Source organism: Hemitrygon akajei, unplaced genomic scaffold, assembly GCF_048418815.1.
Source record: "Hemitrygon akajei unplaced genomic scaffold, sHemAka1.3 Scf000104, whole genome shotgun sequence".
Classification (NCBI taxonomy): domain Eukaryota; kingdom Metazoa; phylum Chordata; class Chondrichthyes; order Myliobatiformes; family Dasyatidae; genus Hemitrygon; species Hemitrygon akajei.
In genome coordinates, this window is record NW_027331990.1 from 603345 (window position 1) to 623643 (window position 20299).

A 20299-nucleotide genomic window follows, 5' to 3' on the forward strand; every position below is an offset into this window, starting at 1 on the left:
TGAGACAGGTGTGCGTTCGGTTTGGGCCTCAACAACAAAATCATGTAGCCGGCGGGATGGCTGGGCCCATCTCCTTTCATGTCACCTGAAATCAATGTTTCTTTAGTTCATGGTTGCCTAACCCGACACTGGTAAGTCTGCAGAGAGATCACTATATTTTAGTGGGGTCAGTGATGGGCCTGCATTACTAATGTCGTCATCAGCATGGTCAGCAGTGACATTGTCAGTGTGTGCAGTAATTGTTCTGGAAAGGCAGCGATAACATCAGTGCTGTCGCTGAGGTTATTACAAAATAAAACAAACTATTTTCTGTGTCAAAATGACGTCTCTATTTGAACGACGAAGCTCCGCCTGTGATCGTACTGCAATCAGTTTGTGTCCTTCGTGCCTGCTTGGTTCCTTTTTCCAGCTGTAGCTGTCCAGGAAGTGACAGAGATGGGGGTTCGGCTGTTGGATGCAGAAATGTTGAAAATGCAAAATCCTCTGGTTCTTTATTTCTCAATTATTGGAACAACAGACTCATTTATATATGTTTTTAAAATCCTTCGAAATTTGAACTTCTTTCCATTTTACAAAAATAAATACCACGTGAGCCTGTAATGGCGAACAGCAGCGCGTTGACCAAATATCTTCTCGAATATTGTTAATCTCATCGGTCATGCACAATAAGCCTTTCTTGCTTTTCTACACAAACATGTAGGAACAACGAAGCAGACACACACCTTGCAAAATATTCAGAAAATGTGTTTCAACCTGTTAAATGTCTGCTTAGTAGGACACAGGATACATTCAAACATACTTGAAATATTCCTCATGGCACGAAACCGCAGAAAAGTGCAGTATCCAGCATAAAGCTGCATACACCATTACACAGTAAGTGTATCAGTAACAATACTTTTCCATTCCCCGATCGGGCCACAACTCCAGCCAGTGAATACAACTGGCACATGTTTATGAACCTCCGATTCTGTTTCAACTGATCCGCACAAGCGTCCAGATTTAAATTTGAATGGATAGGTCATAGAAATTAATGTCAGAGGACTTCAGTGTAAATGCACCGTATTCTGTTTAGTCTTATAGATGACAATCTGTGTCCGGAACTTGAAAATGGACAGAAAGCTGGACAAGAAGGATATTTCCTCCTCCTTCTGGTTTCACCTGTTACCTTCTACATTTTTTGCCTATTCATTTGGTTGTGTTTCACTTTACTGCTCATCTGCGGTGACCTGGCCTCTTTATTAGTTTCCTTGGAGTTTTTCCTCTCAGTCAAGCAATATTTACAAATTTTGACAAAATGTGTTCGGAAAAAAAACAGTCTTATGTGATTGTACACAAACATATAACTGAGCGTATTTCGTAATTCTGCAAGTGCCAAACTGTAAGGGGTTAACTTCATCTCATCTGGAGTGTGATTAATCGGACAAGAGATGTGCAATAATTTTCTCTTGTTGTTCTACACCACCTGCTTGAAACAACAAAAAAAATAAACATTTATTTCCAGCATACAGCACATTTTTCCCAAAGGTTTAAGAAAACCTACCGTATATTTACATGTATAGAGGGTATTTTAACAATTATATTTACTATTCTATTCTTGGTATGAGACCTCAGTGAAAAACATATTGGTTGTGTAAAGGTGTCAGTGATAAAGACTATACATTCTTGGTGGTTCAGATTATCTGACTCGACTGAACACAGCTATAACTGATTTCGTGAATGAGGATTTTTTATCCGCGAGCCCACTGAACAATATCCGGATTTCATTTTATGCGGACAGACTAAGTAAAAGTGTGTAACAAGACTTACAAATAAAGGACGCCGAATTTAATTTATACATACGAAAATAAAAATGAGCCCGTGTCTCGATATATAAACACGGCCCAATGTGATGATAGAGTAAATAAAGAGTGAATATCTCTCGTTAACAACCGGGTCAATCCTAATATCAGTACAACAATAATAACAAAAGCCGAGGTTCAATGACTTTACGTTCCACTGATGCTCGGGTACTCGTTGGTACATGGATAGGTCATCCCTCTCCTCTGAACTGTAGAACCTGTAAACCGAGTGCATAACGATAATTGCATGGAAGTTCTATTCACGTCACATAGTTATCTGCTGCTGTGCAGGGCACTATAAATTACATTATTGATTGCACGTTTGAGGTATTGATTCTCCAGTTTGTAATTTGCTGCGTCATCAGCATTTTATTCGCTGCAAGGGAGCCGGCTTTGAGAAATAAAGACATAAACTGTATGTTCTGATACTCACTGACTGTGTGGACAGTGATGACAGGGTATCGACCCAAACTTTGTGATTGTGCGGAGGGGCACTTTTTTTTAAAGAACGATGTAATTATATGTTATGTCCTTATGGTCAGGCATCTTACTTTCGCTGTGTCCATCATGAGACTGCGAGCAATGAAATTACCAGTATTTTCAGAGATTGTTCTGAATAAGCAGTGATATGTTCTGTGAGAGATGGTGGGACCGAATGAGCTGTGATAATATCATTGCAAAATTGAGGAAACTGGACAAGTAGTGACATTATCTATGTGGCCGATGGTATGTCAGATTAAGCACTGACCGGGTTCGTCAGTGATGTACCTGTAGAGCTCTGACAGTTCTGTTCACTGCAGTAGTGGATCCCTTCGAAGCAGGGAAATAACCCAGTTGTCTCCTCACAGCTCAGGAAGGGAATCAAATTATCTGTCTCCTAAATGTATCCTTCTCAGTCTATCTGGTTAAAGGTCCATTTATCGATCTAATATCGATTCATATCCGTTCATTGGCGATAAATTGAAAATCTTTTTCTTTAATATAGGCACGGAGACTATTTTTATGGAATATACAGAATCACAACCAGAAAACAGATACCAGCAATGATTATGAAAATCGTGCAATAAACTCTATTACCCTTTATTTAAAAATATTATAAACATTAATTGGTTAGGCACTTCTGGTGGCGGGCTTTTCGTGCTCCACACAGTGGCAGCTCGTACACCTTTCGTCCCTTGGTGCCATCCAGAACTCACCGGTGGCTCCAAGTAACAGTCTGCATGTGACAGTGGCAACATCCTAGTACACTGCGTCGACAGGCGGGCTAAACCAGTTGAGTGTAGCCAGGAAACTTCAACCCCAGTAAAATAGGGAGTTGCCTACCCCGGCATGCGAAACCAGTTCCTGGAGTGGACGGATGAGATCAACTAACAGATAATAACAGATTAGTTGGTTACTAGTTCCTGGATTGATGTTAGCATTTCAGTTTGCCATCAGATCCATTCCTCCTCACTGAATTATATTTCAATTATGTACACCACCATGTTGACGAAACAGGTTTGCCTGATAGATCTATCACTAAGACAAACACGATCACTAGTCAAAGGTTGCATCGCTGTAATTAATCTGCATCTCTTAACCAGAACATGGTGTAAGTTTCATACCACAGTGACCAAAATCCATCCTGAAGATTTTGCCTCATTCACGGATTCACAATGTAAGGCAGTCATTTCAAATAATGATACTTCAATAAAATGAGAAGTCCATACAGTTTCTGTGCATGCATATTGAAGGTATTAACGAACACATATGTCAAATGACGTTAATAGAAGTCAGAGAGACATCAGATGAGGGTGGTACATGTCAGTTTTACATTCATTTCATTCAATCACAATGAAGAGAAACTAAATGAAGGCAATGATGTGGAAAGTAAGATGCAACAGGCACCTTACTTTAGCCCTATTGTCCCATGAAAATTTAACAGTAAGGTATTGTTAATTATTCACTGGCACTGACCCGATGGATAAGCATTTCCACTTTGATACATATTTGAATGAAATAAGCACTCTGCAAATGACCTTGTCTAAGAGCAAGGCAGTAATCATAGAAGATAAATAATTACATATATTAAGAGTGTGCTGATCAATGGTATTGGGAAGTTTGTAACCTACAATTCAGCATAGCATCCAGCGTTGAAAATCTAAAAAAGCATAATAGTTCAAAAGATATCTTGTTTTTGATATTCTAAAACAAGACATGATCAACAAATACTGTGGTATTCTCTACTTATTCGACCATAAATCTGAGCTGTAAATCTTAACGTAGGATATTGAGTAAGGATACAGTCAAGTTACTAGTTTTCCTCTCAATATTTATTGAAGAAGATAAATTAACTGTGCAGACTTTAAGGTAGATTATCTTTCTGAATACATTTATTAAAATAATAGCAACTTTATTATTTTATGTTGCATGTGGCATCTCTTCCTGAGGTTTAGTAAATGGAGCTCAAATATATGTAGGTATTAAAATTCCATACAGTTGCAGCATGACAAAGGTACAGTCCCTTCACTGCCAACTGAAAACAAAAACAATTTTATGTATGTTTGGAACAGGTGGCAGGTTTCAGGGAGAACATAATTCTTGATACACAGATACCTGATACACTGTTTCTTCTTGATGTTTAGGTGGACGAATTGCTTCTGAATATTCCTTGCAGTTATCAAAGCCTTTTAGTGTTCATTCCTTCCTCTCCCTCTTTGAGTTGCTTGCCCTCTTTCTCCAGGCCCTCACCTCATTCTTCATCATGAAAGAAGAATGGCTCTAAATCCCCGTCATAACTGGGATGAACTGGTTTCTGCATAAATAAAAGACAAAACACAAGTTCACCAATCCTTGTGCACTAGCCCAAGTCAAAGAATTCAAGAAACAAACAAGCTCCTGAGACATCCTATTTACAGCAAGCAGAAATCAATCAACAGCTTCGAGACTCCTCGGTACCGATTTTTCTTTTCAAAACTGGACAGCTATTTCAAAATATCCTGATGTGCAATGGCAATAAAATCTTTCATTCCTTTAGACAGCTCTACCGATATAAAGGTTCATTCCTTTCGTCATTGTGATAAGTGTGTATACAGTGCAGTGATGCATTCCTATTTATCCTAAGACACCTGCACTGATAACACTACACCTTCTAGCACAGCAGGCTATCTTGAAATACTCAGACATTTTTTGAAAATCCCAGCTTAGTTGAGACTACGCTGAGAGATTTGATTTATTTCTGATTCGTGAACTGGAAGTCCACAAAGGTTTGGTCGTTTCTAATGTTTACACTTGGGAAGAGTACAGGGAATGATGTGCCAAGCCACTAAGCTTTTGGCTTGAATTCAAGGCTTTTGTAGGCACCTGTTTCTCCCAGATAATGTTGGTGGGGTGTGGGGGGGAGAGCGTGGTATTATTTTTGTATGCAGAATGAGCAGAGAACATGGAGAGAAGTACAAGTTGTTTGATGAGAGAGGAAGCTGCGGGAGACAGTGAGTGAAGTCTCTCAGAAGAAGGGCTTTCATACAGCAATTCTCTGAAACTCAGTAAGAGAACCAGTCTCACTCAAAACTGTCACCTTCTCCAGCCATAATTAGAAGCTCAAACCTGAAGAGGCAATACACTGGCTGTCACCTTCCTAAGCGAGAGTCTCCAATGCCAGAGAAGCAAGAATGGAATTTGTGAATAGCTTTGTGCAAGCTTCGTCACTGTGCAGGGTGATCAGACCACAACTCTGCAGATGTCACATTAAAGCCCCAGATGCCAATCTCCAGATGCCCATTGCTTAATGGGATACGCCTATGGCATATGAAAGGCTGGGAACCCCTGATCTAGGTGTAACTTGACCAAAAGGAATTAACACCCTCTTGGTGACCAGACAGTGGACGACCAATCAGTGAATTGACACAAATAAATGATGGTGCCTGGAGCTGTCCAAAGGCTGTTTTCTATAATGGTCTGCTGCAGTCTGCAGCTGAACCACCACAACTAACCAAAAAACAGTTATGGGAGTTCAAGGGTTAATCCCTACAACATGTTCTGCAACACAGGGATTCCTGCACACACAAATGCCACATGGCTACCAGACAAAAATGTGAACTGGCAAACAACTGTTGAGCTGCAACATAGATTGTTCTCACCACACCACCCAGGTGGACCTCTGCAAATCACAGCAGAAGAAAAAGGGGGAAGGTTTAAGGGGAACATGAGGGGAAACTTTTTCAGTCAGTGCGTTCTGTGAGTGGTGAACGAGCCGCCAGCACAAGAGGTACATGAAAGCTCAATTTGAACATTTAAGAGAAGTTTGGATGGGTACATGGACGGTAGAGGTATGGAGTGCTGTGTTCCTGGTGCATGTCGATGGGAGTAGGCAGTTTAAATTGTTCGCACCTCCCCCTAGATGGCCTGAAGGGTCTGTTTCTGTGCTGTATTTCTTTATGATTCTATGGCTCGAATTCTGCTGTGTGCCTCACAAGCTTCCCTTTACAGGGGTTCTGCTTATGTTAACCAGCTCCCCGGCAAGCAGCTAGACGCTAAGAAAAAGTGATGGGGTGGTTATCGGTTCAGAAGCAGAACGGGAACAAGAAGAAAGTGAAACAGAAGCAGAATGCTTGGCCAGGTTGAGTGCTCATCCATTTCAGCACCAATTCATCCAACTGCAGCAGTAAAACACATCCTCATTCACTATTCTGTAAAAACGTATTTAGCTGCAACATGAAATACCAAGCCAATACAAAATAAATATTCCAAACCGGTTTTATCAATCCAATCTTAGCAAGTAGAATAAGAACACTTTTTCACCCTTAGTGTCTTTACTTAAGTGGATGGCGACAGAATAGCTCCATTGGTCAGCTGGAGCGGACGGAGGCCAACAAAACAAGTTAGTCACCATAAACATCTAACTTACTTATCCAAAGATAGGTAAGAAGGTAGAAATCAAAATTGTCATGACAGAAGGCGTCTTAAGTAAATAATACAGACGCACTTAAGTGGAGACTGAATAGAGTTTGTGAGGAAGAACATACATTTGTCTGTTGATGGAGACATCTCCCTCTCCCTCATTAGGGAGAGACAGAACCTGCGGTATGTTGAAGACTGGGTAAAACTCGAAGTCTTTGGGGTAACTGCAAGTCTGTGTCTTTGCTATTGCTTTGCTCACACTTGACTGTTTGGTGGCGGTGACGATGCTTGCTTTTTTGTCGGTGGGGGAGGAGGGATTATTGCTTTCAACTGCTTATGCACGGCAGGGGGACTTTGGGGTTTTCATGTTTAACTTTCATTCATTCTTTGAGGCACTTCTTTGTTTTGGTGGATTTTTGGAAACATAAAGCATTTCAGGATGTATATTGTATACATTTCTCTGACATTAAATTCGACCTTTGAACCTTTGATGTAATTATTGAAGGAAGTTGGGAGGAGATTCATGCAGAGCAAAATCAGCGGTAGGGCTGGCTGGGCTGAATGTAGGGAACTTTAGTGAAGGAAACTGTAAATAGCTTTTGTGTGCATTTGTGGGTCTGGAAGGCTGTCTCTGAGCTGGACCCTCCCTTCAAGATAGGCATCATTTCTGATGAGAAGGGCTCCTGATTATCCTGTGAGGCTGGGATATCCTTTCTCATAATGACAAGACAACTGGCAGAATGACAATGGTGGGATAATGAATGCAGTCTTTACTGCACAATGCCACTGCTGCTCCCTCCACATGACAGTCCAGCTACCCCAGCAGTGTGAACGAGATGAGATTGCTGTATTGCTACAACATCCTGTCATTGCTTTTGAACATTATTATTCCCACCATGCTGGCCAAATCCTGAGTTTAGACAGTGAAAATCTGAGCTTTCACATCAACACACATACACTTGGTTGGAGTCTGCCTCTGCTGCGGGATCGGGATCTGAGTTATCAACTGCAAGGCACTGGGTCTTCAACCCAAAATGAAGTTCCTTAGCATACTGTGAAGCAGTGGATGGGCTCCAATCTCTTTGCAAGGTTAATGTGGATTCCTCCATGCTCTTCGACATTGCTCACATGTTTTCTGGAATCAAGAATTTCACCTTTTTAACCTTATTATCCGCGAAAGTCCTTACTTAACTCCCCTTTTCTCGAACCTTTCTGTGATCTACTGAATTATTCCAACATCCCCAGCCCAAGGTACAGGCTGCAGGCCCAGAGACACTCCACATGCAAAGGTACACCGCTGAACCCATCTCTAAATAATGAAATCGATTTTATTACAGACTAAGTGACTCGGTGCCATCATTTAAATTCCTTTCCATCACCACTTTACTAGAGTGTGATTCCTGGCCAGCTGAAATGGACCCCACAGGAGTAGCAAAGTTTTGATGGACACGGGCAAATGTAAAAGATGTATTTTTCTTTTAAAAAATTGGTAAAACAGTTATACATTCAGTAAAACAGGAGATTTTGTGGATTAAGTGAGAAGTAGAATTCGAGAAGGGTTCGGCATTCAGCCGAGGATTAACCATTGACCGAATAGATTATTCCCACTAACAAGAAACAGCGCCTCTCTGTGAGGACATGTGATGCAATGTCTCAGCCATTCCAACTACTGCTCTCTGTCTAATACCCCGGATCGTATGAGAGGGAATAAATTATTCTGCTTTCTACAAGACTATTTGAATACTGTGTCTGTCATTGTTGAATTGTGTGCAACCTGTGAACAATAGATACAAGACTTAACACATGTGCAACTGTGCTACTGAGAGTATGAATGCTAATTATGAACCTAGTTGACGACGGTGATCAATGGGACGATGGTTAATGCGACAGTGGTGCACAATGGATGTCTGATGCAAACACGTGGAAATCTGCAGATCCTGGAAATTCAAGTAACACACACACACAATACAGGCCAGGCAGCATCTGTAGAAAGAAGCATAGTCGACGTTTCGGGACGAGATCCTTCGTCAGGACTAACTGAAAGAAGAGATAGTGGGAGATTTGATAGAGAGAGGGGGAAGAGAGATCCGAAATGATAGCAGAAGACAGGAGGGGGAGGGGATAAAGCTCAGAGCTGGAAAGCTGATTGGCAAAAGGGATACCAGGCTGTAGAAAGAGGGGGATCAAGCGACGGGAGGCTGGGAAGAAATAAAGGGGGTTGGAGCCCCGGAGGAAGATGGAGAGCAGGCAAGAAATATTGTTTGAGGGACAGAGAGTGAAAAGAGAGAGTGAAAGAAAAAAAAGGGGGAAGGGGAAATAAATAAATGAATAAACAAGCAAATAAATGAATAAATAAATAGATAGACAGATTAATGAATGAATGAATAAGGGTTGTGGTAAGAAGGGGAAGAGGGGCATTAACGAAAGTTAGAGAAGTCAATGTTCAGGCCATCAGATTGGAGGCTACCCTGACGGAATATAAGGTGTTGCTCCTCCAACCTGAATGTGGCATGATCTTGACAGTAGAGGATGCCGTGGATAGACATATCAGAATGGGAATGGGAGGTGGAATTAAATGCATGGCCACTGGGAGATACTGCTTACTCTGGCAGACAGAGTTTAGGTGTTCAGTGAAATGGTCTCCCAGTCCGAGTCGGTTCTCACCAATATTTAGAATGCCGTCCTGGGAGCACCCCACCACCAAGCACATATTTCCGCCCCTCCCCAGTTTCTGCTTTGCGCAGAGATCCCTCCCTACAAGACTCCCTTGTCCATTCATACCCCCGATCGCTTCCCACCGATCTCCCTCCCGGCACTTATCCTTGTAAGCGGAACAAGTGCTACACCTGCCGTTATACTTCCTCCATCACCACCATTCATGGCCCCAGAGAGTCCTTCCAGGTGAGGCGACACTTCATCTGTGAGTCAACTGCTGTGACATACTGCGTCCAGTGCTCCCGGTGCATCCGCTTCATGTTCTCGTTCTGTTCATGTGCCTCGTCCTGTCCTTGTACCTCGCCCAGCCCAGTGCTGGAGTTCCGCCGTCCTGTCCTGGATTCTCACGTCTAGTCCTATAGCCACGCCACGACCTGCAGCTACGGTTTGTCCTCGCCTAGATCCGTGTTCCGAGCCCGAGTCAAGACTTAGGTTTCGGGTCCTTGTCCAGTCTCCGGCTCGGAGCCCTAGCCCAGGCTCCAAATTCCTAGTTTTACGTCCGTGTCCCTTGTCTCTAGACCAAGTCCTAGCCCAGGCTCTGAATCCTAGTCTCGTCCAAGGCCTGTGTCAATGTCCAGCGTCAGTCACTCCTATCTTCCCTTGCTTTCTTGACAAACCTAGCCCTGTTACTAATCCCTTAGTATCTGTGTCTTGCATTTGGGTCCGCCACCAACGCCCCCCTTATGACAAGTTATGATTAAGTTACGAAGCAACCTATTAGAACTAATAACTAAAAGGTAATAAGGTGTGTATCCATTAGAAACACAAGTTTATTAAAAGGGCAGAATACAATTTTTTATACTGAGTGATATTATAAAAATGAACATTACCCCTTGAATGTGCCCATGTTGAATTTTATAATTCAGTCAAATGGCATTAATTGTGCCATTGGTTAATTGGGGAAACCGCTCATTTAGGACAATACTTAATGATAAATAAATAAATTGCAAAAAAATTGGATTCCTTTGTTTATTAGGAAAACTATGCTACTTAATTGGGGCAGGAATTTGTTGCCAAATAGGTTCTAACTAGCGTCAGTCAGATGCAAGTTATGTGGCCATTATACACTATGCTGTTATTAAAACAACCGTTTTAAATAGCATCACGAGTGTGTTCGCATTCAAAGAGGTACGATGATTAATTTAAAGGTATCAGCAATCATCTTGAATGTCACAATTAAAATGAGGATTTGGAGGTTCCAATCATCGATAGCACTGTTTGAAAGCTGTTCACTATCTGCACTTGGTTTCTCTGATAATTTATTTATTTACAGTCAATCAAAAGAACACGTCAGTGTACACTTAATGAATTCCAGCATAATAATTAGGAACTAATACAGTTTTATATACTGCAGTGATTTTGGTTGTGTTCTAATTTATTCTGTATTTCCTTTAAACACATAGTACGTTACTTATTTATATGTAAGTTTGTCTTTTTTTTATACTTTGTTAACTATTTCCAGGAAACTTCGGCTCACTGGGGCAACCATTTAATCGGGCCAAAATGTACAATTCCTCGTGTTCCCCAATTAACTGGAACGCACTATATTTGAAATCTAGGCAGGTTAATTTACGATTTCACACAGAAATATTATAATAATCAGCACATTCGTCATTTAAGCAGAAATAAGAAATTAAGTGGACAGAGCTCAAGTGTGCTTTCACCATATTACAGATAATGTCTATTTGAGCCATAACTTAGCGTGTTGAACATTTTGCTTATATACATTTATGATAAACATTGTGAAAGTCATCTATACCATGTATAAAATGTTCATGGAGAGGAGCTGGTTGTTGATTTTATCTTGGTGCACCAATGTTTTTATATTGGCAGAAGAGAAGATGTTTCAAGGTTTTCTTGAAGGTGGCATTGCATAGTGCATAGCAGGCTGGGTTGAGAGTACTGTTGATGTAACAGAGCCAGTATCCAATAGTCCATACTGTGTTAGGAACGCAGACTGAACATAGAGTGTTAATGAGTACCATGACACTGTATGGCGTCCAGGTGATGATACATGCCAGCAGAATAGCCAAGATGGTCCTGGTCACCTTATTCTCCCGGGTTACAGCTCCGTTCTTTTTCTCAGCAGGGGTCTTTGTCATTTTAATGATCTTGTGGGCTGCGCGGAGCTCTCTGTCTTTACCATTCTTGGTGCTGTTGTCTGACATCATTTCAATTGTGGTAGCACAGTAGTCACTCTTTTGGGATTTCGTTACGACCTTTATGCTGGAGAGCTTGGAGCTGCCGTTGCTAAAATACCTTTGTGCACTGGAGACCTTTGTGCTCTCATCAATCTTTCCTTCCTCCTTCTGGATGGAAGGGACGACACTGAGGGAAGTCTTGTGATTGTAGACCCCCTTTTCCTCTCCTTGGCCACAGTGATCCGTCATTACTTCACCAGCTGCCTTGCCATTTTGTACTTTGACATTCTGCAACCCATCAGGTGCACTTGACATGTTGTTATTATTCGGTTTCATTATTTTGCCTCGCTCTGGACTGGGAGAAATGGGGCCTTTGTTTGACTCTGGCTGTTTCTTATCCTTCTTGATCCGACTCTTGCTAGCACGGGATATGTGCACATACAAAATAGTCATGATAATAACCGGTAGATAGAAGGATGCTATTCCAGTGCCAAAAGTGACAACTGGATTTGAGAAGAACTGTACATAACACTCACCCTCTTCAACAGTCCGCCCACCTACAATGAACTGCCAGAAGAGAATGGCAGGAGCCCACAGGATAAATGACAGCACCCAAGCAGCTGCAATCATCATCAGTGCCATCTTGGTGGTTCTCTTCACAGGGTAGCTGAGAGGCTTTGTCACACAGAAATATCGGTCAAAGCTGATGATAAGAAGGTTCATGACAGATGCATAACTAACAGCATAATCTAGAGCCAGCCATAAATCACACACCACTGGGCCCATGGGCCAGTAGCCAATGACGATGTAAATGGTGTAAAGATTCATAGAGAACACACCAACAATCAAATCAGCACAGGCTAAGCTGAAAATAAAATAGTTGTTAATTGTTTGTAACTGTTTGTTTACTTTGATAGAAAGCATAACCAGAATGTTTCCGATAATGGTCACCAGACTCAAAGATAATGCTACAATCACAATGAAGATTAGTTCAACTGTTTTGTAAGCGCTTCCTCTTTGAATGTCTGATAGGTTGCTGAGAGATGAATTTGTCTGCGTTGAATTAGCCATCCTTTCCCTCTGAGTTAGCAATGAAGTGGCCTAACCGTAGAAAATAAGAGAAAAAGGAGAAATATTAGCAAACAAGCAATAAAGGATTTCTAACTGAAGTCTCACCAGCAAGAACACAGAAGACCAGCTGTTGTAAAAAACTTCAAGATTATTGCTGAGGGACTTATTTATAAACAGGAATCACAGAGATCATTTTTTGTACGTACAATTAATTATGAATTAATTGTTAAATACTATTAACTAACCGAATGAAGATGATGCCCGACATTGCAAACATGTTTTCATCAGATTGGTCTACCTTTATGCACTTAAAATGATGGGAAACCTCCGATCCCTTGGTTCCCTTATGTACACGTGCCTTAAACGCAAAAACTATATGAATAATAGAAAACCGAGAAAGGGCGCAAGAAAAACAGATGCACAGGATCATCCCTCTCCTATAGCAGGAACAACCATCCAAACTCCATAAACGTGCAGTCAAAAGTAAAAATGAAGCAAAGTACCGGAAGGAGAGAAGAATCTGGGATTGAGTTACGTCAGATCAACAGCATGTGTTTCAAAACAGAATGCTAAGGATCCATGTTAATGGTGGTTTAACACTGTTGATTTCCCCTAGTTATGAAACCGATGAGAAGGCTAAGCAACGATGGTCTAATTTTCTTGAAACTAATAGTCTATGAGGGGAAGTTATGACTTGTAAAAAAATGATAGTTGATACCTGAAGCTAAGGGGCACCAATATCCTTGTGGGCAGGTTTGGGGAAGCTGTGGAGGACGGTTTAAACTATTTAGGCAGGGAGGATGGGACCTGGAATGATAGGTCTGAAGACGGGGCAGTTGGTAAACAAGTAAATGCAGTGTGTAGTGAGACTGTGAGGAAGGACAGGCAGGTTGCAGTCACTGGGATGAGTTGAAGTCTAACTTGCTGACAAAATTGAAGAGAGTGAGGAATATATGCCTGAAGCTGTCATATTTGAAAGCTCACTGTACAGTATATGGAATGAGGTTGAGGTTAGAGTTTGCAGTTAAGACATCGTGGCCATCACTGAATCGTGGCTGAAAGAAAATCATAGTTGGGAGATTAACGTCAAAAGATAGATTGTATAGAAAGGACAAGCAGGTAGGTAAAGGGGATGGAGCGGGTTTGTTAGTAAAAAATTAAATCAGATCCTTACAAATAGGAAAAATTGAATTGGAAGATGGAGTATTCTTGTGGGTAGAGTTGAGAAACTGCAAAGGTAAAAAAAGACCCTGATGGGGGCTATATCAAGGCCTTAGAACAGTGGCCTAGTGGTGGGGTACAACTTACAACAGGAGACAGAAAATGCATGTAAAAATGGAAATATTGCAATAGTCGTGGGGTATTTCAATATGCAGGTAGATTGAGAAATTCAGGTTGCTGCCGAACCCCAAGAGATGGAATTTGTAGAAAGCGTACACGTTGGGTTTCTGGAACCGCTTGTGGTTGGGGCCACCAGGTAAAAGGCAATTTTGGATTGAGTGCTGTGTTATGGACCAGATTTCATTAGAGAGTTTAAGGTAAAGGAACCCTTAGGAGACATATATCATAATATGATAAATTCACTCTGCAGTTTGGGAGGGAGAAAACAAAGTCAGATATATTAGTATTTTAGTTGAAACAAAAGGGATACTGTAACAGAAGCATGTGAGAGGAGCTGGCCAAATTTAATTGGAAGGGGACAGTACCAGGGATTACAGCAAAACAGCAATGGTTGGTGTATCTGGGAGCAATTCAGAAGGCGCAGGATAGATACATCCTCAAGTATTCTAAAGGGAGGATAAGGTGGCTGACAACGGAAGTCAAAAACAGCATAGAGGGAAAAAAGAGAACAAACAAATACAGTAAAAATTGTGGGAAGTTGGAGGATTGGGATGATTTTAAAAAAGCCAGCAATAATTTATAAAGAGAGATATGAACATAAGTTAGCCAATAATATGATGATCACAAAACAATTCTTTCAGAAATATAAAAAGTAAAGGAGAGTCCACTGGAAAATGATGCTGGCGAGGTAGTAATGGGGGAACAGAAATGGCAGACAAACCTAATACATATTTTCTGCCTGTCTTCACTGTGAAAGACACTAGGAGTATGTCAAAAATCCAAAAGTATCGGAGGGAGAATTAAATGTTGTTGCTATTACTAAGAAGACGGTGCTTTTGAGGTCGAAAGTTTGAATGCTAGATAAGTCACCTGGACCAGATATACTAGACTTTCGGGTTCTGAAAGAGGTAGCAGCGGATGTCGTGGAGGCATTAGTCATGATCTTTCAAGAATTATTATGTTCTAGAATGGCTCTGGAAGATTGGAAAAAAGCAAATATGACTCCACACTTTAAGGGAGGGTGGCAAATGAAAGAGAATTATTATCCAATCATCCTGACTTCAGTAGTTGGAGGTATTAGGGTCATTATTAAGATTGAGGTTTTGGTGTAGTGGGAGGCACATGATAAAGCAGGCAAAGTCAGAGTGGCTTCCTTCAGGGGGATTCATGCCTAAATAATCTGTTGGAATTCGTTAAGGAAAGAACAAGCAGGATAGACAACAAAAAATCTGTGGATATTGGTTGCTAGGAGTTTCGGAAGGGCTTTGACAATGTGCAGCACATGAGTCTGCTTAGCAAATTAAGAGCCCATGGCATTACAGGAAAGATACTAGCATAGATAGAAGGTTGCCTAACTGGCAGAAGAGAAGGAGTGAGAGGTCTTTTCTGGTTTGCTGCAGTCTATTAGTAGTGTTCCACAGGGGTCTTTGTCGGAGCCGATTCTTTTCACGTTATATGTCAATGATTTGGGTGACTGAATTGATGGCTTTATGCCAAGTTTCAGTATTACACAAAAAGAGTTGGAGGGGCAGGTAGCGTTCAGGAAGCTAATTATCTGAAGAAGGTTTAGAGAGACAGGGAGAATGAGAAGATGGAATATAGTGTAGGGAAGTGTATATATAGCCATGCATTTTGGTAGAAGGATTAAAGGCATAGACTATTTTCTAAATGGAGAGAAAATTTAACAATCAGAGGTGCAAAGGAACTTGAGACTCCTTGTTCAGGATTATCTAATGGTTGACTTGAGGGCTGAGTTTGTGGTCGCTTTCATTTCAATAGAACTATAATATAAGAGTAAGGATGTAATTCTGGGGCATTATAACCATTGGTCAGACCAAACATGGAGCACTGTGAGCAGATTTGGGCCCCCTATCTAAGAAAATATGTGTTGGCATTGGAGAGGGTCTATAGATGTCCATGGGAATAAAAGTGTTAATCAATTAGGAGAATTTAATGGATCTGGGCCTGTACTCACTTGAGTTTAGAAGAATGAAGAGGGATCTCATTGAAACCTATCGAATATTGAACTGCCTTTATAGAGAGGATTTGGAGAGGATGTTTCTTGTACTGGGGGAGACTAATTTGCTAGAACATTGTGACTGGTGCTTTGGATTTCAACCATCTGCAGATGTTTTCGTCTTTTTTTCTACATCGGCAACGTGCTCATTTGTCCGTTGCTAACACGACGTTCATCTGGCTGTTATATCTCTGTTCGTATCTATGTTTCGTGTGTGTGTGTGTGTGTGTGTGTGTGTGTGTGTGTGTGTGTGTGTGTGTGTGTGTGTGTGTGTGTGTGTGTGTGTGTGTGTGTGTGTGTGTGTGTGTGTGTGTGTGTGTGGGTGTGCGTGTGTGTGTTTGTGTGTGTGTGTGTGTGTGTGAGAGAGAGAGAGAGAGAGAGAGAGAGAGAGAGAGAGAGAGAGAGAGAGAGAGAGAGAGAGAGAGAGAGAGAGAGAGAGAGAGAGAGAGAGAGAGAGAGAGAGGGAATGTGTTTGTGTGCATATTTGTATCTGGCCAGGAAGGTGTTGAAGCACTGAAGGGCAGTTCAAAATTGAAAACCGCAGGGGCAGAAGTTCGGTGTAGGTCAGGCGGTGTCGGTGCACCTCGTTTACAGATCTACAATTAGTCAGCAAATCCCTGAAATCTGTAAACGTGACTGCTCCGTGATGAAGTCAGTCTTTGTCATTAGAGCTCCCGCATTATTTCCTGTGGATGAATCACTGCTTAGACAACGCCCAAGAATTTTTGGTGTAGTTGTCTTCAGTTGGCCGAATACTTACATCAGAGACAATGGATTTAAATTGAAGTGTTTGTTCAAGTAGCTGTAACGAAGAAAGTTAGTCAGTGGTGCAACCATATCTCAGGAGACCGATACTTTCTATAAATCAGCGCCGTTTTGACGAAATCAGCTCAAAGTGTCTGCCCGAGCTGTGGATTCGGGAGTAACAGAATTCGTACATTCTCACTGAAATGGATAATTCTCTCATCTGGCAGATAGAGGAAGTCTACTGTCCTTTTATTTCAGCCTTTGGAATTCCCGGTAGGCCGCAGTGTCACCTGCCGTTGGTGGTAATTGAAGTTTAATTATAATATTGTGATCGCTTCTGTCGCTGGTTTCCACTGTCACCTGTCCAGTCCCGGTGTTCTGCATTTCAGGAATGGAATGGAAACACCGGGAATGTGTATTCTGGCATCCGGATCGAAAACAAACTGCTGCAGGAATTTAGCGAACGGGTTAGACAGCGTTCTTCCAGCTGTTTATGTTCAATAATTTGATGTTCGGGTTTCTGTGCTTTGGTCTTGTAGCAGATGCCCTGTATTTGGGAATACTGGGTTTGCACAGCCCGCTGAGACTAAACGAATTGATTGACTGCAGTTGCACTTGAACGGTTGTCTGAGTTAGGTGCAACAAAAAAAAAACTATCTTTTGGTAGTAACAATTTAGCGAATGTGATGAGGTTTTTTTTTCTCTCAACTTTCTGTTCCCTCTCTCTCTTCCAGCGAACTTGGTGGCGATTGTGATCCTGCTCCGGGGAAAGTGCGGTCTCTCCAAATGTGTCACTCGCTACATGGTGGGAATGTCAGTGGCCGATCTCCTGGTCGTTATCTCCGATCCGCTGCTGCGGTGGACTGCATCGTTTTATTTTCGCCGATCATTCCTTTTCATCACTCCTGTGTGCAGTCTCGGTGGATGGCTGGTATTTGCGAGCACTGCGACCTCTGCCTGGCTGACTGTCGCTTTCACTGTCGATCGATTTGTGGCTATTTGCTACGAGAAGCTGAAAGCAAAATATTGCACCGAGAGAACGGCGACTGTGGTTATCGGGACAGTGAGTGTGCTGACCTGTTTGGGGAGTGTCCCTTGGGGCTTTATATACGAGTCTATGGTACCAATTGATAGTGTTCCCTGGTATTGTGCTCTTACATCGAGTTTCGAAAACTATCACTCACGGGCTGCATTTGAATTGTTTTACAACATTTTAAGCCCTTGTGCCCCATTCTTTCTGATTTTGCTGTTCAATATACTGACTGTCAGGCGGATTCTAGCGGCCAGTCGAGCCCGTAAGGGGCTCCGGGGACAAAAGAGTGGAGAGAATGGTACGGACAGGGAGAGAGCGAACCGTCGCAAATCCATCATTTTGTTCTTCAGCATATCCGGTAGTTTCATCTTGTTGTGGGTAACACAAGTGGCATTTTATATCTATCAACGAATTTCAATGAGTTTGGTTTATTCTGTCCCGGACCCCTGTTACATCGCAGAAGAGATCTCCGCGATGCTGCAGGTTCTCAGTTCCTGTACCAACACTTGTATTTACGGACTGACCCAAAGCAAATTCAGAGAGGAACTGAAGAATGCGGTGAAATACCCATTGAATCGGATTTTTATGAAGAGAGTTAGAAGACAAACAATGTGATGAACAGTGATACAAAGCAAACATCAGAAAATCTCTTAGATCCCCGAAATCCAAAAACAACATGCACAAACTCAGAGTCCTGATGAATGGTGTCGGCCTCTGTTTATTCTTTCCCATAGAATTTTCCTTTGCATAAATTTTCCCTCTCTTATTAAATTGAAAGTTCAGGCGAGCCTGTTACCCCTGCTTCTCGATTTTGACAACACTGCCTGATCCCTGAGTATAATTTCGTCTGTGTGAAACACTCTTGCTCCTGTTGTGACCCGTCATTACGTACACGCTCTTTTTCTCCTCCTTCTCTACCTATAGGTTCTCATTCCCTCTGCCACCTTCAACTGTCTTCCAGCTGGAGAACTTTAACTGAGCTTTAGAACACAAAACCCCGTACGGTAAGAATACAGATACTACTACAGCCGCTGCCAGAGCGGGAGGGTGCACGGCTTCACAACATCTATCACAATACCGTAAAGGCACATACCTTTATGACTGCTGTCAGCAATTGAGTGGTGATGGAGCACAGGGAGGGAGCGCAACAGAGAACCGAAGTGATGGACAGCAGGCGAGTGAGAGCAAGAGAGAGACAGATAGAGCGAATTATATCAGGAAGTTGGCATGGCGATATTCTCAGACGTGTGGTTAACAAGGAGGAGGAGACATAGGTCAAAGAGCAATAAGGTGGTTAAATCCTTCGGGGATTTAGTCAATGAGGCGAACGACACGCATGCAGGCAAACATGCAGTAAAAAAAATTGTCTTCATGGTCAGCACACACATAGTGAGCTGGAGGATAGGTCCAGTCTCTAAAACAATCTCACTCTCTCCCCCTCTTCCCACAGTCAATCTTCCGGGACCCCAACCACGGTCTCTCGCTCCCACAGGTCTCTTCCCCTAACACCCTCCCCTCTGGATCGCTCTCCGCACAGACTCTCTTCGCTCCTACACTCCCTTTCTCTTAGTTTTACTCCATTTTCTCCCCCGGTCTCCCTGTCTGCTCAGCATCCCGCTCCCAGTCTCTCTCGTTCTCCCAAATCTGTTTCGCTCGCCCCAGTCTCGCTTGCTCTCCCCCGCGTCTCTCGCTGTCCCCAGTGATTTCCCCCGATTCCCACTCACCATAATCTGGTTCTCCCCGTCTCTCTCTGCTCTGTCTCTTTCTTCTAGTTTCATTCCCCGTCTTCCTCACGTCTCTCTCCCCGATTCTCATTCTCCCAGCCGCTCGCTCCACCACCGCTCGCTCCACCACCGCTCTCACCCCGTCCCTCTCACCCCATTATCCCATTCTCTCCGTCTCGATCTCTCAATGTCTGCCATTCATGCTCCCCCAGTCTCTCGCCGTCTGTCTTTCATTCTCCCCAAAGTCTTCACGGGTACTGCTGAGCATTAAAACAATTGCCAGGGAATCTTCATTATTACCTTTTTATAAATACTCTTGCTGCACCAGAATTTAGAAATAGTGAGGACAGGAAATTCATTTCCAGTTGCAGCCACTGACTTTTACTTACAGCCACTAGACAAGATTGACTGCTGACGTCACAGAGGCCTCCCTGGCGGTCATCCTTCTCCGGCGATTTTATTTGTCACGCAGCCTGGCCAAGGCTGTGTCTTCAAATTGTCCCACCCTTCCTGAATGAATTGCACTGAGCTCAGAGGTATTATCACAACGATGTTTCTATGAGGCCTACATGATTCCTATGGAGTTATATATGTGTTTTTACTTTTCCGATGTCCCAATCAAATTGGGAGCGAGACTGGAGGCAATTCAGAGGCCTGTGAGTGCGATTACGAACGGAACGTTCGAGGGCTTTCAGCTTTTGTTCAACTGCACATTTGAATTGGGACTCAGAGAGCAGGCTACTCCCGGGACCGTGAGGGTTATTAACATTAAAGCTGCTCTCACGTTCTTGAGG

The 20299-nt window shown here is 42.5% G+C and overlaps 1 protein-coding gene across 3 annotated transcripts; it reads right to left on the reverse strand.

Annotated features, from left to right (window-relative positions):
• Positions 1-11230: 11230 nt before the first annotated feature.
• Positions 11231-19909, reverse strand: LOC140723207 (muscarinic acetylcholine receptor M2-like). Of its 3 annotated transcripts, none has more exons than XM_073037816.1 (2): positions 19881-19909; positions 11231-12587 (listed from the first exon to the last, which is right to left on the reverse strand). In XM_073037816.1, the coding sequence occupies exon 2, from the start codon at positions 12494-12496 to the stop codon at positions 11231-11233; it is 1266 nt and encodes a 421-aa protein (XP_072893917.1). In that variant the 5' UTR covers positions 12497-12587; positions 19881-19909. The 3 variants fall into 3 exon arrangements, with proteins under 3 accessions (XP_072893917.1, XP_072893918.1, XP_072893916.1); XM_073037817.1 differs by lacking the exon at positions 19881-19909 and adding an exon at positions 13441-13465 and having other exon boundaries at positions 11231-12582; XM_073037815.1 differs by lacking the exon at positions 19881-19909 and having other exon boundaries at positions 11231-12643.
• Between the last annotated feature and the right edge of the window lie 390 nt (positions 19910-20299).